General features: G+C 39.9%; 1 protein-coding gene across 2 annotated transcripts in view; it reads left to right on the forward strand.

The window, feature by feature from the left end:
* Nucleotides 1-18,031, forward strand: part of DGCR2 (DiGeorge syndrome critical region gene 2) — a 59,137-nt gene that overhangs the window by 11,768 nt on the left and 29,338 nt on the right. For both annotated transcript variants that reach the window (XM_083873915.1, XM_083873916.1), the window contains exons 2-4: nt 8,379-8,501; nt 16,224-16,292; nt 17,735-17,815. In XM_083873915.1, the coding sequence (XP_083730041.1) occupies nt 8,379-8,501; nt 16,224-16,292; nt 17,735-17,815 (273 nt within the window). The remainder of the gene's footprint in view (nt 1-8,378; nt 8,502-16,223; nt 16,293-17,734; nt 17,816-18,031) is intronic.

Below are 18,031 nucleotides of genomic sequence, written 5' to 3' on the forward strand. Positions count from 1 at the left end.
GGTGTGTTTTGGTTATGAGCATATTATGTGGCTTTTTCCCCCCCCAGACTCTGAGTTATTAGGTTCTGTTGTGCTTTTATACTCTCCTGCACATACTTAGGCCATGGTGAACAAAAGCTCCAGGGTCTAAGGGTAGTTTCTAAGCATGTTTTCAGTATCATGGGTGAACGGCCGAGCATTTTATCTTCTGTGAAATAGGACATGAAAATGGAATGCTCTGTTTTTCTCTAGCTTTTATTTCTTCTGAAGGTTTTTTAAATTATTCTACAGGCATTTAATTTGAAGAACAGTAAATAGAACCAGTTTTATTGAGAAACTTTAATAAACTATCTATGAAATGGATAACTGATGGTGACACATGAGCTTGACAAATAGCTTTCTTCTCTGGAAAAAGTTGGTGTTATAGTCTGCTTTCTTCCTATCATGACTTAGTTATAAAGTACTGTATGTATTTATTCTGCTACACTGAATGCAGCAGTGGGTGGTATAATGATAAACTCAAAAATACGTAATGAATGTCAGATTCACCAAGTGACACAAAGACCTGCTGGGAAATGAATGGTTAGTGAAAACTTCTCTGAGAGCTAAAGCTGGGGGAAATACCATTTACCTATGGCTTCTCTCCCCTGAGAGCAGAGCCCTTGTATGGCATTGGGGGTACCTCAGAGACAGGTTAAAAACAAGAAAACCTGTCTGAAGACTGAGTCAGAACATGTTCAGGTGCAGTTTGTAGTGAGCTCCTCTGTCCCTGAGAAGTGTTCAGCAACTGGCGTTGGCCACTGCCAGCAGAGGCAGGGCAGGACCGCCCTGCTGCTTACAGCCTGGCGGGTTGTCAGGAATTTTGTGAGAGATACACTGTCCCTGCTCCAGTAAACTTCACTTGTGCACTTGGGAGACATCCAAGTTAGGGAAACTGCTTTTTAAGTACAGAGGATTACCTTAAGGACAGTTTTTTCATGTATCTCTGGAGGACTACGTTATGATAACCATCATGATGTTGTTCTGTTGGAAGTATTAAGAGTAAAGTTTATGTTACTGCAGTAAATACCAGTCTAGAGCAATATTGATTGTGTTATGCTTCCTCTTGAGCATAAATACTAGATATAGAGCTCTGTGTGTTTGTGGGGTGGGGGTGGTGTTCCTTCTGTGGTTTTGTTTCTGGTGCTTGTTTGCAGGCAATTGGTGAACACTAGTGTTCAGCAGAATCTCCAGGATGAATTTAGGGAGTTGGGCTTCTTGCTGGCAAGGACTGGGATCTGATCATGCTCATGCAGTGTAGATGGCTCAGGTTATATAGAAACTGTGATTTAAGAAAAAATAATTTTTAATTTTAGTAAACTTGTTTCTAAATGTGTTAAAATATGAAAGGATAGTGCAACATGTAGGTACAGGTCTTAAGTATGTAGGTTGAGTATTATAAAACATAAGAAAGACCTGTTGGACAAGTTAAAATCTGAATAAGAAGAGTTACTGGTCTAAGCACTTGTAGTTAGTTTTCGTTAATGCTTAATCAGCTTTTGATGACTGTAATTGCCTCCTGAAATCCGAACAGAATATTCGCTTACAGGTTGGTTCATCCAGTCTGGGACAATGAGTGATTTACACTGAGAAAGGAGGAAGTGTTTTTGTCTTTTGTTTTCCTTTGGTCTGTAAATAAAAATGATGCCAGAGGATCTACCGTGTCCAACCTTGAGAAATGTGATCAAAATAAGCAAAGTAAATTTGATGTACACACAAACCTTCCACTGTTCATTAAAAGCTACGTATAGAACAAAACCATGTACTTCAAGTACAGTACAAGCTTATCTCTTCCAGTACACTAATTTCAGAGTAATAGCTTACAATTGAAATAACATTAAATGCTGGGTGTACATTTAATCAAATCTCAATTTCCATACAAATGAAGCTCAGCAGACAAGAACAATTAGTGTAGCAAATAAAAAACGACATTTCTTTGTATTAAAATCTGAAATAGATTCAAATTTATACTTGCTGTGTAAACATTAACATCTAGCACATCTGTAGTCTTAGCTACTAAAAGACTATCTCAGTGTATCAGACTGTACTAACAGTGAATCCTTTAATAAAGAAAAGTTCAGTAATTGCAGCCAGAAGAATCCAAACTTTCTAAATCAGTGATTGTAGTCACTGAGTTTAATTTCCCTATCAGAGCAGTTGAATTGAGAGGTATATTTTGGAGGCTTTAGTTTCAGCCTCTGGTTCCTCATCTGTACCTCTGAATTTGTGAATTGCTGTGATATCAAGGGTTTTGTATTGCTGGAGGTTTGTGTGTTAGAGGTAGGGACATAGGTGAGGGGAATGTTCTGTTTGTCAGGGATACATTTCTGCTTTAGGCTCTAGTGCTCCTTTTCCCACAGGTTTCTGTACTGTTAATCTTTGGTGTCTTGAAAATATAAGGTTGAAATTTAGATTTTGAGAACTTAGATGTGTTCACCTAATGCTTTACAGTAGATGTTCATTACATGTGCCCGAGATAGAGCCTCAGTCATTTTTATTGGATGTAACATTTCTTCCAGCTGAATTTCTTTTGTAACTCTGTTTTCAATTGAAGGAGGATAGATAATCCTGCTTAAACAGTATCAAAGTTTTCTCATTTACCCAGCAGCTTATCTTTGCAGGAAATGTGTACAGCTGCTGGCTTTTGCCCGTTGCCACGAGCTGCTTCCACCCCTTCTCTTTTCCCCCCCGTGGTGTGTGAGCTGGTACCAGCCTTTTGTGCCACTCTGGTCCTCACTTGAGGCTTTTCTGTTGCCGTGGAGGTGAAGGTCCCAACTGTTTAAATGTTTTCTGTTAGAACAAGTAATTAAAATGGCAGACGCATTAGTAGATGTTCTGTCTTTGGTGGCAGACAACTATTATGATGCCCCCATTCCACACTAATGGATACTGGATTTGTACAGCCGTATTTCTGCTGAATTAGCTGGAGCATGCAATCTTTCTGGTTGCAAGGGGACTAACCAGAGCTGATCTGACTTAATATGGAAGACAGTAGCTAATTTGATCTAAAGCTTGCTGTTGCAAAGCCCACTGATCACATTCATTTAGGAAACCGAACCAGCAAGGTGAACTTGTTTTGAATCAACACTTTGTCTCGTGTCTGTTACAGCCTTGCTTCGGTATTGGAAACTCTAAAATGAGATGTACTGTGTTGAAAAAGTAGTTTCACATACTGGATATGGATCCTCCTTACCTTTCTTTAAAATAAAAAAAAACAATTGTTTTGAATAACCATTTATCTTTTATGTCTTGGATAAAAAGAGGGAAGATTAATAAAAAATTAGTTGCAGTTTAGATGTCAGCAGGAGGTGTCTTAGTCCAGATGAGCATCAAAGGTCTTAAAATATGATGCAGAAAATACAGTTTTCAGGGAATGTAATGCTCATGGCAGGTCATTGACCAGTGTGCATTTGCTGCAGGAAGGATGCACTGCAGCTTCTCAGCACTTGGGCTCCAGGAGGAAAATGTTCTCAATTACACAGGAGGAATACATGAGGTTGTTAAACCCGAAAGGGCTTCCTGGATCATTTTATAGTGGTCAAAATGTTTGTCTTGTGAAACACATGAAGCTGGCTGGAAATCAGAGGGAGCAGGTGTGCGTGTGTGTTTTATTCATCTATCATGAAGTCCTTCCTGTGGATAATGCTTCTTGTAAATGGGTGGGGTTTTTTGTGTACTTAGCAGAAAATCGGGAAATTATCCTGCTGTAAAGAAAATTCAAAAAGCTAGTTGACCCCTGTGTTGAAATACATGATGAGTTCTGTGAAGCAGCTGGCATTCAACATGCAGTGGGCAAAATCTTCAGAACAAAAGCTCTCTGTGAGCGTGTAAGCAACCACCTTGAAAGATTAGATTTTTTCCTGTGTGAAACCTCATTTTTCCTGTAAGTTAAAAATCTTGTTGGTTTTGCTGCTGGCTAATTTAGAAAAGTATGTGACAGCTAATGCAGATGAAGGCCTCTTGTTTGTATGGCACTGTCTAAATTGATTTATAATCCTGTCATTACTGGTTTTATGAAGTAAATTTCCAACTGTTTTGTAAGTTTTCTTTTAAAATTCAAATTACAGTCCACAACTAGCCTTGGTAAGACTTCAGATGAGTGACTTGTGGACAGGTTATTTTATCTAATAACATGTCCCAGCAAGTTGGTATTGTTTTTTCATTTGGCCTTCACTTGACAGTAAGTTTTATCTTGGGTTCTATAATTAGCTTGTCGAATTGATGGTTTGTATCTGATTTCAATTTTTCTGCTCTTTTTATATCAAGTTAAGGAATTTCTTGTTTTCTGTACCCAAGTTATAGTAGAGAAACAGGTGAAGTGTTACCAGAGAACACACTGTTGTTACTTAATATTTCTGAGAGACTTTTGTTCAGGTACAGGTGTGCTGGTGAACAAGCAGGTTGCTTGTGGTCTAGGGAATAAACACATTGTTATCATGAAAGCATAGAACCAGCAGTCAGGACAGCTGGCTTCCTACAGGTCCATCTTGTCTGTAGCCTTTGGCAAACTCTTGAATTTTTCTGTGCTTCATTGTAACCGTAGCAGGAAGGCGCACTGGTTGGTGAGATTATTGAGGGTTAATGTTGTAGAAGTGCTTTGAGATAGTGAAATGAAGAGACTATTGTGACACCTCACTGCTTCAAGTGTTTTGATGTTTTCACACTGCCTGAACTTTGTGATGTTTTGTAAGTTTATACTCTGTATTGTGCAAAACCTACAATTGCTGCTATTTTCAGTGTTTTAGTAGTCTCCTTTCTTCCCAGCAAATGCCGGATGAATATAATTACTCTGCAATAAGATTTCAGTGTACTAGATTTCATCCTGTAGCATAGCAAAGACTGCATTTAAAAGAAAAAGAAGCCTTTTATGTTAGAATCACACATGTGGATCATAATACTGCTGATGTCACTCGTCACATCGTACGTGAACACTGGGGGAGGTTGCATTTCCACATTTTCACTTTGAGGCAATTGTTGATGCCCTTGGCTTAATGTTGTCTTGTGCTTCTGCTCCAACAGCTGCTTGCTCTTAGCTGAACTTCTGCCATTACATATTTACTAATGATTTTGAAAATATGAAATGTTTCTGCTTTTAACAGCTGGTGGAAAGTGTGGTTTTAGTGCTGTGAGGATGTGATAGTTTAAGGTACTGTCTTCATCTTTTCTTGCTGTGAGTTACCATCAACAGCTGTGAACTGTGAGGGATATCTGGCTTTAAGGACAGAAGTGGACTGATATTTTTGAAGCCTTTGCTATTTTTCAAAAGAACTGAAAATATATGGGTGAAGAAACAGTTTTTATTTACCACACTGCTGGAAAGTACAAAGTCTGACCATGTGTTAAGTGATTACTTGCATTCCAGGAAAGATGGATGGTCACATAATGTTGTACTGTTCAGTGCTGCTCATACATCTTCCTGACTCTTGTCCTACTGCTGGCAGTGTGACTTGCCTTTTCTGTGATAGAGATGGGCTTGAGATGTTTTCATTTATTTGGTGTTTTAACTTAAAAATAGGCTACTGATACGAAATTTTTTCAGGGTTCTGGAGACCAGTACATACCCTGTGCGTCCTTGCCTCTCCCAAATATTTCCATTCCTGGGCTAAGTATCTTACAGCTTTGTTATAGACTTCCCTCTATTTTTATGTCAGTGTCTTATTGCTGATGGCTCTGGGTTGGGATGGCTCAGGAGGGCTTATTGACAGAGATTTTAATTTCACAGTATTTCTTTGTGTCACATTTCCCCCCTCCGCAGCAGAATTGTGTAGCTGTTCATGTTCCTTGGTCTGAAATAATTAGTGCATCTGACAGCATGATCTCCATTGGGAACAATGGTACAGCTGGTCTGAAAGGTGTTTTAATAGAAATGTTTTGTACTCTTCCATGTATCCACATTCTTCAGAGAGGAGTGTCTCTAATACACTCTAATACACAGGAAGTAATGACATTACAGCATGTAGATGGCATTTTTGTAATGCCCATAGTACTGAGATGGAGTCATCCTTTTATCTGAGCCAGTCATATGTAATTGTACATAAAATAGCAATAGCATGTATGGAATTGCAGAGAGGCAAATGTATTCTTGACTTTTTCCCTTGTGCAGGTTGGCATTCCTAGTGGATGCTCCCTGTGAAGCCAGAAGGCTGCAGGATAACTGTTCACAGGGTGTGTGTGTGAATTCCTTTGAAATCAAGCTGTAAAAGAAAAAACCAAGTTTATTTTAAAGTATTGAATTTTGTCATAACTACAGGTGGATGCAGTGGAAACCTGGAGCTGGGCTGAGAATAGTCTTTGATGTGTTAAAAGATCTACCACAGGCCCCGGTGTAAATTCTGAAACTGTAGTAGCAAGACTTTCTAAGAAACCTCCCACTGTGTCCTGACCTTGTGCAAAAGTGGCGAAAGAAGCTGCAATGATTTACCAAATGGTGCTTTTCTGTGGACTTGAAATCTGAATGCTTTTAATTTCAGCTTGAGGTTTTGTATTTGATTGATTTGGTGGTTTGTGTGTTGTTGGGTTTTTTCCTCTAAGTTAGAAGGAGATTTAATTAACTCATAGAGATTCGATTTGAAATTATTTGGCTTAAAGATAGATTTAAAATTTTCTCTCTTGCTATATTGGGCAAGTGAAACGTTTCCTCCATTTCTTACCCTCCCTCCCCCTTTTATCCCCCTTTTCCTCTTCAGGCTAAATAAATTATTTCATATTTTATTCTGAAGGGGGAAGTCACTATGACTGGGAGCTGTATTTTTTTTTTCCATTTCCCCTGTGCTCATTCTCTCTTAGCTGTTTGGGCTGAGAAAAGCTCTAAATGGATGAGAACACTCTTTTTCTGTCAGGTCTGTTGTTGCTGTCAGTAGTCTGGCAGGTCCGTTGAGTTCTTAGCATCTTGTGACCTGAATGTTTGCTCTGAGTAGGTGGTTGCTAAGAGGATGTGCCTGCTTTTATTTTTCTAGAAGAGCAGGTCTGTGCTTTATAGAGGAACCAGTAGTGGGACAGGATTTTAGTCTAACATCAAATTAGAAGCCTGTTATCAATATGTTATACCAATTATTAGGTGTACGTGTACGGCTTTTATTGAGAGTGCCTGATGACTTGGGGTTATTATGCACAGTCATGTTTGAACGCTTAAAAGTGACCTCTGTCTTGATTTAGCTTAGATATGTGTTTCAAGAAGTAACAACTGCAATTACAGTCTGCTTTTACATTTTAAACTGTGGATGAGAGAATGCATACCTGTATTTTAAATTCTCTTGTAGTGATTTCCTTCTCAAGGCAGTTGCCTACTGGATCCATTCAAAATCAATGTGTTTTATATATAAACTTTTTTTTTTTTCTGTTTAAAAAAGTGCTCATTTTCTAGACATAAATTACCTGGGATTAGTGCAGGTCACTGAGAGGAAAATGTGTTAAACTGTTCAAAAATGGTTGGAAAATTGACAGCCACTGTCAAGGAGAAAGATGGACAGTGATGGTCAAGTGTAAAAAGTGAGCCTGTGGATGGTGTTGGCATTGACAGACTGGCTGTGAACAAGCTTAGAATTGTTCAATTTTGTAGACAGACCTTTTTCTTCCCTGCAAAATGTTTTGAGGGACAAAATGAAGCTGAGTTATTAGGTTCTGGCATTTGATAGATGGAATTGAAAAAAAAAAACGGTTTTAAAAAAGCTGTATTTTTTATAATGCTAATTAGGTGTGACAGTGCAATGATAGCAAGTAGGCAGTGAACTCACAGAAGCAGGAGTTACATGTTTGCAGATAGTGACAGTTTCTAGTAAAGGATATGTTCACATGGAGAAATTCTACAAAAGACCTGAAACTAGAAAGTGAAAACAGGTTCATGGATATAGATACTGTTTTACAAGTAGTTCTGTGAAATGTCTTTAAATCAGACTGGACATTTGTGCAAGTCTAGTGGGTTCTGGCATACACAGTGATTAGAATGGAAATAGGATTCTGACTGAGGATGTTGCATAATGTAGTGCTTAGCTATTGAAACATATTTTTGTTGAACTTCAGCTCTGAGAAAATTGGACAAGCACTCCTCAGTGTCCCACAAGAAGGAAATGGGTAATGCTGTGGTAATAGCTGCTCACAGGCTATCTTTATGAGGAAGGTTTACCGTGGATGTCTTGAGAGAATTGTTTCCCATACCCTTCTGTCTGTTAAAAACACAAACATGCAGTTCAGGACATGAAATGATCTGAAGGAGTTTTTAACAGGCTGAATTAACCAGAGATTTTTTTTCCATTACGCTTCAGTGATCCGTTACATGACAGATGATTAATATATGTATAAATTTGCAAGAAGAAATAACATTTCAAACAAAGCACTTTTTTTTTTTTCTTCTTCTTTCGCAGAGCTGCGCTGCCCCCCAGGGCAGTTTGCGTGTCAGAGTGGTATCATTCAGTGCATCCCCTCAGACTGGCAGTGTGATGGATGGCCCACCTGCGAGGACGAGAGCGATGAAATTGACTGTCCAGGCAAGTGAATCTAAAGGAAGTGCTCAGCCCTGTGCCAGCTTACTTTGCAGCAGTGCTTTGACTCTTTGAGGTTGTTGGGTTATTTTTGTTTGAAGTTGGTGGTTGTTTGGTAGCCATTATTAACAAAGACTGAGTTGGCTTCTCTTCATTTTGAGCAGCCACACAAACAATTTTTGGCTTGTCTGAATTATCCTTCCATTTTTATGGTCAGAGCAAGTATCCTAAAGGCGAGGAGAGTTTGTGGTCTAAAAAGAGACTTTCCTGACAAGGAGAAAATGTTGCAATTAAACTGAAATGAGATAAGCCTGTTGTTAAACTTGGAATTACTGATTAGGTTGTTTATCACTCAGACAGTGCTGGGTGACGTTGCTGGACTTGGGTAGAGGGCTTGTTTTATTGCTCCCTGTTCTGATTATGCTTCTTGTGCTGAAGTGGAGAACTTTGTTCTGCCAGACAAGCTGGTGTATTTGCACTTCATAAGCTCCTATGACCATATGCTTTGAGGAGCCTGTCACCAGCAGTGGATCTCTGCTAAAGCTGCTGGATACGGAGCTGTGCTTAAAAACAAGCAAAGAAATATTGAGACTGTGCAATCACAATTTTGAACGTTTTCAGTTGTTCTTGAAAAGCAGGCTAGTGCAGGTCTTTCTGTGTATCTTAAAAGTGAAGTGACCTGTAATTTTTTTTTCTGTTAAGAACAGTGAGACAGGTATCTGAAAGCCTGAATTCAGCTGTGGCACAATTAAAAACGGTTTTTCTTTACAGCATGACTAAATTACATTTATAAACTGTTTTAAGAAGTTCTTTGCCATTGAACTACTTCATTTTCTTGGCAGAGAATCAGGTGAACTCTGTGGCATTGCCATCACAGCATTCAGTCTGTCATCATTCTGAGTTCTCAGCTATTTTAGAGGTGCTACAAAATAGTAACATTGATGTTATAGAGCAACCTACTCTTAAATATTCATATTAGCTAAAGGAATTAGATTTATTTCTCTAACACACAAACTTTGAAACTGTGCTAGAGTTAGCCATCTCCCCAGTGTGTACTATGTAAAGATAATTAAAAGAATGTCACTGCTCTTTTAAGAAACTTTTTGTTAGTTTGTGTGTGAATGTGCAGCAAAGGGGAAAGAGAGTTGGCAGTTTCTTTTGACACTGAAAATTAAGCTGTGCCATTGATAATCTATTTAAGGATATTCTTTGGGATGTGGATGTCCTAAAGAAAATTGCTTTTATAGCTGTGCTGTTGTTCTTCCTTCTTAGCTAACTTTGTCCAACTGTGAAAAAGGTATGGACCTAATCAAATTGTGTAGTATAATGTAGTATAGTAATGTGGCTAGGGGAAGGCAGAGTGATGTTCCTGTTTGGATTTACTCAAAAAGCACTGAAGCCTTTGGTTGTGGGAAGATTTGAACTTCCACATTCGTAGAAAAGTATTTTTATCTTCTCCTGTTCCTGATGTATTAGTCAGCACCTTACGCTGTTGCCTGGAGTGTGCACCAGGCTGATGTTGGCTACAGTCTGGAGTTCCAAAGTGTTTGGTGTATGGCTAGGAGGAGGATTTTATGGGAGTAACATTTCTCAATACCTAGGTTGTGGTGTTGTGTTTGGGGTGCAGGTTTCACTGGACTGTCTAGGGTGACCTGATGAGAAGAGCTTGAAGGTTAAAGAAATGAAATGTGGGAGAGACTTGATTGACCACCAGTGTGTGTGTGCAGGAAGAGAAGAACATCTGTAAATAGCAGAGGGAAAAAGCTGGACAGCAGAGGGAAGGAAAGTGTTCCACTTGATGAGAGGAGTAATTAGATAAGTAATTGGTGAAAAGACTGTTCTCAGTGAAACAGTCAGAAAGCAGGTGTGGTGTTTGTGAAAGAAGTGAGCTATTTGCACAGTAATGTGAGGAGTGCAGGCAGCAAACCAGAGGAACAAGAACTACTGGTGTAGGATGTGGAAATTGTTCTACCTGTAAGAAAACGTTGGTGGGATTGCATTGTGCCCTGCAATGGGTGTTGAAGTTACTCAGAGCTGTGAAGAGTAGGGAGAGGTTGATGTGCCTGGGAATGCTGTGCTGGAGCATAAAGAGGAGTAGCATCAATGAGAGTAAACCTGAGGACAGAATGAGTTTGGAAGAGCACAGTGTGCTTGTGTTGAGGAAAGCTGTACATACGTGACGAGTCACAGGAGAGACTGTCTTGGGACATGGATTGGGGAGCTAATGCTGCTAATAATAGTAACATAGTCATACCCAGGAGTGGCCACTTTCTTCTTTGGCCACTGAATGAAGAAGAAATGTTGCAGCTTTAAATTTAGAAACTACCTTTGGATTAGATGAGCAGTTGTGTGATGATTCAGCTTAATGTAAATACTTTAATTACAAAGTTCTTTCCTTGAATAAAGGCAGGCTGAAGAGTAAAAGAGCTACTTAGTGAAGCCACCTGGACTTGTGAAACTTGGAGAATTACAATGTCTTGAAATTAAAAGGCATGGGAGCTCTGTGAAGCATGAAAAGAAAGGGTGCAAGAAAGGGCCCTGAATGTAGTTGGGAAGCTTGTTAATCTTCAGCCTTTGAGCCACTAATGGCACCCTCCAACATGAGCAACTAGGAAGGGTCAATGGCAGTGAATTATGGTTTTGTGGTGCTGTTAAAAGTATTTTTCATTGACTACTTAGTCATGTTGGTGTTTCAGAAGGTTTATTACAAAGCCATTGAAAGTTATTTGTCACTGTTGGTTCACCTTTTTTTTAGGTCTAATTTCATTTGTATTAGTAACAAAGGTCCTATTAAAAGAAGAGGATCCATAATTAATAAATTAGTTTGGTAATCAGGTATTGGCTGAAGTAGAAACAAGATCCCGGATTGTAAGAATTTTTGTTTGAATTTCTTCTGGCATTTTTTCAGAGCACAATTAAGTAAGATATTTAATTCATTAACAATCTGAATAAGTGTATGAGATGCCTATTTTTTGCTGTATTTCTCTGAAGATTGTCATTATAGCTTTTTTTATTCTTACTGTCTTTTATCATAGTGACCATTTTCCTTTAAAATATGGAATTTGTTTCATTCCCAAATTTGCAGGGTGCAAATTGTTCCCCCTGCCCTTCCCATGAGGCACCCATGTGTCAGTGGAATGTGCAGCAGTGATTCCCCTCAATTCATCTCTCTGCAAGACTAAAAGCAGAGGCTGCTTGCTCTTGTGAGCAATACTAAAAATTGCTGGGAGGGTTTATTATGTAGCATGTGCCTGTGACTTGCTTCTCCATAAGCAGTGAAGCTTCAAGAAATTGGTGGACTCTTCCATGTGAACAGTAATTGATCCTAAATATAGTTTCTCCCAAAGTGGTGTTTTCCGTGAAATGGTAGAGAAAGGCATTAATATCTTAAACAAGGACTTTTACATATGGGAATTTGTTATTTCTGATCACTTTCTTACATGTTTCTGCACAAGCAATGAAAGTAGAAACATAACTTTTTCCCCTTTATAAAAGTTCTGTATTTAAACCCATAAGAGGGAAGGGATCTACAGTTCACCATTTGCTGCTTCTTGGACTTCCAGCTTTGCTTCTTGCAGAATATCAGATGAGCTTCTGCAGATATCCGACCTTCTTTGCAGGCCTTCTGGTCTAACTCCTTTTCAGGAGGCTGAGCAGAGCAGGGTTTAGCATAACTCTGGCTGTGTTTCCCAAAGTGCAGGCTTGATGTTTTTTTCAGTTGCCTCTGAATGAAAATGGATGTCTTGAATTCTAGTGCCCTTCATAAATCCTCTCCATATCAGTTTTACATCTTTGCCTTCTGGTGAAGCATCAACTGGAGTAACATGTTTTGAAGTGATCAAGAACAGTTTTGTGTTTTGTTTCACCAAGGGTATTTTGTATGGTTGAAGTGACTCTTGACATTTATGCACATTTTAGTACATCTCCTTTTTAAAAGCTAGGTATTAATGATAAAAACGTCTGAGCATTTCCACACCTTTCCTGAGCCCTTGCTGAACTCCTATTTTTTTTTTTTACCCTACCTTGTGGTGTTTTAATTATAAGCTGTTTTCTGCCATTCCATTTCCTTGAATTGCACTCAGCACAGCAGGATGCTGTTCTTGCCTGGCATTGATGTCCAACACAATACAGCTGATAACACCCAGCATGGAGCTGCTTGATCTGAGAAGAATCACTCCTCTCTAGGAGCTTCTGAACTGTATTTCCAAACACTGAGGCACAAAACGGGACTTAATCTTGAAGTTCTCTCACCTCTCAAATTACCAGATGGAATTAGAAGCTTTCTGAGCTTTCAGAAGGTAATATGCTGGTCAGAAAATTTGAAGCTTAGGGGACAAGGCAGCTTTTGTGTAAATTTTGCGAATCTGTGTGTTTAAAGAGGAGCAACTCAAGTTTTGGAACTAATAAGTTGTGGCAAGACCTGGTTGCTTCACAAGCAGTTTAATTTTGGCATCATTTGACATAGTACATCCATCCTTATGAAGGGTTTTGCTTGAGTGACTTGACATCTGTGACACAGAAGTTTTCTAGAAGGTAGAAGGATCCATCAGCACGGCACACTTCCATTGTGACTTGGTAGCTTCAAGTTTTAAACAACTGCAAATAGTCACAGAATCACCACTGTTGGACAACTTCCTCTTGATGTCTAGCCCTGTACTTAGACTATAATTGTGCTGGAGTGAATTAGATAGCAGCTGTGTAAATTGGAAGGAGGTGGGTGAGTCCTAATTGTGATTCGATCCATTGGGAAACAGATTGGGGTTTGCTTATGTTCACCACACTAATATTCAAAGGGTGCCCCATGAGTTTTTCCTTGAACCCGTTTTTTCATTTTCTGCACCAACTAGCCAGCAAATGACATTTCTGGACTAATTATATAAAGTCAAGGAAACAGATCTGTATCTGTCTGGGCTAGTAAAAATACCACTGTTGCTTTTATTGCCTGTGGTTGTAGTATTTAGAAGAATAGAAGTCTTGTAAAATAACTGATCTTGTAAAATTTCACCCCTTTCAGGATACGAAGTGTGCGTGCAAACATTGAAGATGATGGCCTTTCCATTGTGAAACACTCAACCATGGTTAGGTTCTGACCTTCTGAATTAAGTTGCTATCTGAAGATGAGTCCATGGCACTCTAATTTATTTTTAAAGATAAAATTACATGTAAAAAGGACATAGGAACAGCAACGTACGTGGAAAATTCTTCCTCAGAGTCTTGTAAAAGTAAAATAGAAACCCTGTCCAATTACACCTTTGCCACCAGAATGTGCAACAGCTTTTCATGGCAGTCAAGTGACTGAGGTGAGGGGCTTGTTAGCGTCTCTTTATTGCCCTGGAAAACGTTGCAGTTGTTGCTTTTCTTAGGAGAGAGATCTTCAGGTCAAATAGAAGCGATTTAATATTTGAGGAGCACCAGTTTATTAAGCAGCTGACAGTGTTGTGCTTGCAGAAGTGACTTGTGGTGGCTGCTTTGTGCCACTTCAGTGCTGGTTTCAGCAGTGAATGTGCTGACAAGGGCAGATGCTGAGGAAGGAGCGAGTTCCACTTCCTGGGTGTGGACTGATGGAGCTCTCTCTGTGTGAGATCTGCGTAGCTATTTTTCAAAGCATCTGGCATAAATTCTGTTGATTTAGGATGTTAGCCTGTGTAGCCCTTCCTTAACCTTGCATGTTAAAAGCTGTGAACTTTTGTTTTATTCCTGGGGGAGATAAATTGTTAAGTCCTCGTAGGCGTTGTGTTTAGCTGCGGAGGGACAGCCATATGGTGCTGCATCTGCTCTCACTTCTAAAAGAGAGTTGATTCTTCATGTGTTTGGTTCTGACTGGTTCTTTGGGTTTAGCTATTACCATTTAATGCCATGGAAAAAGAGAGTTCCCCATGCTGAGCTCAGTAGAATTTGATAAAGGATTCTACATTAGTTAGTGTTATTTTTAAAGTCTTGCTATAATTGAAGATTTGCTTTTTTAGTGTCTCAGTATCACTCTGAAAGTCATAGTGTAAATAGTTCTACTGAACTATTAGGATTAAAACCAGATTCTACAACTAAAAATAGATTAGCCTTTAAAGTAATAAAAGATCAGTAATCCTCACTGTCAAATTATTTTACAATTTTGTTTCCTTTGAAATGTACACTGTCTGAATTTCTTGGCACTGAGTTCTTGCTTGTGATAGATAGCACATTCTAATAGTGAACACTAGAATTGCTGCTTTATTCCTGTAAGGCCCTGCGAGTGTATTATGCACGGCCATTTCTTAATGGGTGCTCTCTGTAGACATGTAATTCCTAGGATAACATGATAATTAACTAGCCCTTGCTTATCCCATTAACCCGGGGCAAACTCAGTATGCTAGAGCCAGATGAATGCAAAACGACTCTGCTGTTCCTGGGCTCTGGCTAGGGATTTTTGTGTGCTCATCAGTGCCTACATTTGTTCCAAGGGGCACACTGTTTGGTGTTGGGTCTTGTGGAGGTCTTTCCCCAGGTAATGCACTGAAGAGCCTGAACCCGGGGTTAAAATTACTATGGAATTTCTGTGGACCTCTTGCTTTCCAAAGATTGTACGAAAAGAGAAAGTTTTATTGACATGGTTTCGTATTTATTTCAAACAGATGTGATTAAACCTGTTGAAGAAGACTGTGTGGCTTCTCTTTATTTGGGCTCATGACTTAGTTTGTTTGGTTTAGCGAGGCTAAATGGAGCTAATCAGCTTTAAAGGAAAATAAGCAGATTTTTTATATAGAAATGAATGTCTGCATAGCTCTGTGCTGGTTAAACCCTATTACTTTTACTAACATCTAGTAGTAAGAATTAAGTAACATACAAGCTGATATTAACAATGCTTATATTCTTGGGTTTTTATTTTTTCTCTTTTCAAGGTTAATCCCTTGTTTCGACATTAATCTTTCTCAGTGCCCATCTCTGTCTTTCTCTAAGGTTTCTCTCCACCACCATGCCAGCCTTTCTGCTTAGGAACCTGCTGGTTATGCTGGCCATGGCCCACCCTGCAGTGCCTCCAGCTGAACTGGGCGTTCTTTATTTATTCCATGGAGCCCTCCAGTCCCTTTTCTTGCATAACATCTTATACCGTGTTCTCCCTGTATTATTGAAGCTGGTTGTCACATGTACCTGTTAACCCCAACCCTGAGATGAGGGGGTGTGGGGGTTTATTTCATAAGTCATCAACTAACTTTTCATTTACAAGATTGAGAGTGGATAAAAAGCCTCGTTCTTCTGGCTGAAGATGGGTCTCCTTTCCTGGTTTTAATTACATCCTACATCTCTGGGCATGTGTTGGAAAATGTATTGGAGGAGTTGTCTTATGTCCTTGAACACACAGCTAAGGAACAAAGCAGCTGGAGAGTGGGTTGTTCGGTAAACAGGAACAGATACAATGCGCCGGGGATGATGCATTTGCTGCAGCAGTTGGAATGATGAGCAGCGAGCCCTGTGTACAATTGCAGGCTGTTGAGAATCTGCCAAAATATTTAGTTTACCCTGCACAACTCATGTAATGGCTCGTTGTTTCTTTTCAATTGAAAGTGTTTCAGTTACCTGCTGAGTAAAATGGCCAAGGTGTTCCTGCAGGGACCTGCCATCTTTGCTTCCCTGAGTGATGTATCACATAGGTCTTGAATTAAAACCCAGAGAAAGTTGAATGAAATGAAATGAAATGAAATCTGCCTTTGCTTGCATCTTTCAGCAATACTAACTATTCCTCCTGATCCTCAGGCTTGACAGGGGACCAGCAAACTTACCATGGGAAGGAGAATGTCGACTCTGTAGGAACATCTGTGGACGGTAGGGTCAAGTCTCAAGTTTTTTATGGTTTTCTCTCACCCGAGATTCCAAGGCTGGTGGTTTGTGTGGGTCCGAGGGAGTTTTTTCCCTCCTCGACCTCTGAAGGATTTAGGGTCTGCTGTCTGACTCTGTGTCTCTGTGTTCTGTGCTGAGCTCGGTGCGGTGCAAGAAGGATGAGGAATCTCAAGGTCTTTGTTTTCTTGGTTTCTCGCATTGTTTATTGTTTCTTATCTTACAATTCTCTGTGTCCAGCCAAGATGTTCACAGCAGCCTGGACACGAGGTGACTTCCCCCGTGATGGGAGGTCACTACCTCTTATACAGATAACTACGTACCCATTATTTACAATTCTGTGCCAATGTCTATCACCTGCACTAACAGGGTCATTTCTACTTTGATCCAATCCACTGAAACGACTTTGTGCCCACGTCACTGCAGAGGATGGATGCCAAGGGAGGAGGAGAAGAACCCAGGGCAATGCCCTAAAAACTCCAGCTTGTCCCTTTGCATCTACATTCTAAAAATCCAAAACCTACAAAATCTTCTACACGGTGATAAACTACACCACTATCTTTTACACATCTGTGACTTGCAGTTCTTCTCTGGGTTGGATGTTTTTCACATGGACCAAAATCAAAGACTGTGTCTTCCTGGGCTCTGTGCCAGGCAAACCCCCCTGCACAGACCCCAGACCCTCTTTTTCAGGTCCCAGGCCTCTCTACTGAGGTCTGTGACTTCCAGGGCACCCAGAGGGATGCCCTGGACTCCAAAAACAAGGAACTTTGCAGACCTGAGATATTCTAGTAATACATGGTTTTATTATAAGGGTTGTGGGTAAAGAGGGCCTGCTTTCAGCCACCAGCCTCAGCTGAAGCAAAATCCTAAAGAGAGGGAGAGAGAGGGTATGAGGTAAGGGAGGTAAAAAAGCTAAGAGGGGTAAGAGAGGTAAGAAGAGTGCAGGGGTCAGAGCAGTAAGAGAGAGAGAGAGATAGAAGAGCAAGAGTAGAGGTAGAAGAAAGAGTGAGGGCAAGAGAAAGCTAAGAGAATAAGAGAGCAAGGATCTTGTTACATTATACCTCTTTTTATGTTGAATATTCTAATTTACAGTGACCAACGGGTGCAAGATACAAAACTTACAAACTTTGCATGCAGCCTATGAGAACTACTACATTACCATATCATCCTATAGTCTAAACTCTAAAGACTACTTTCTTATCTACCTTTTCCCTGATGCCTTGGCAGTGTGGAGGGAGGCTGCATTCCTAGGTCCTTTTGTTTTCTGTCCTTCAACCTGACTCCAGCTAATCACTGTCATCCTGCCAGCCATGCCTACATCTCAAAACTGGCCTTCATTTCTATTTCACTCATAAGTTTTACATCTCCAGTATTTCTTACTAGGCAATAATATTCACAAGCCCTTCCTGTTCCATCTTTCCCAACAGACTCGAGGCACAATCGAGGGAGAGGAGGAGAGACCACCCGCTTCCACACCGTCAACGTGGCACAGCCTGTCCGCTTTAGCAGTAAGTCACAACTGGGAAATCTGGGCCATCTTTCTGCTAATTAATTTAGAAATTTAGGCCATTTTAAAATGAAAAGGTAATAGTCTTTTCTCTGTCATAGCTTTTTGACCAACTTTGACATACAATCAAGTGTTTGTGCGTTTCTGTCTGTCATGCGTGATTTATACAGCAGACCAGTACATGTGAAGAATGCTGTGTCCCTGTTAATCCACTTTT

Source organism: Zosterops lateralis, assembly GCF_965231275.1.
Source record: "Zosterops lateralis genome assembly, chromosome: 17".
Classification (NCBI taxonomy): domain Eukaryota; kingdom Metazoa; phylum Chordata; class Aves; order Passeriformes; family Zosteropidae; genus Zosterops; species Zosterops lateralis.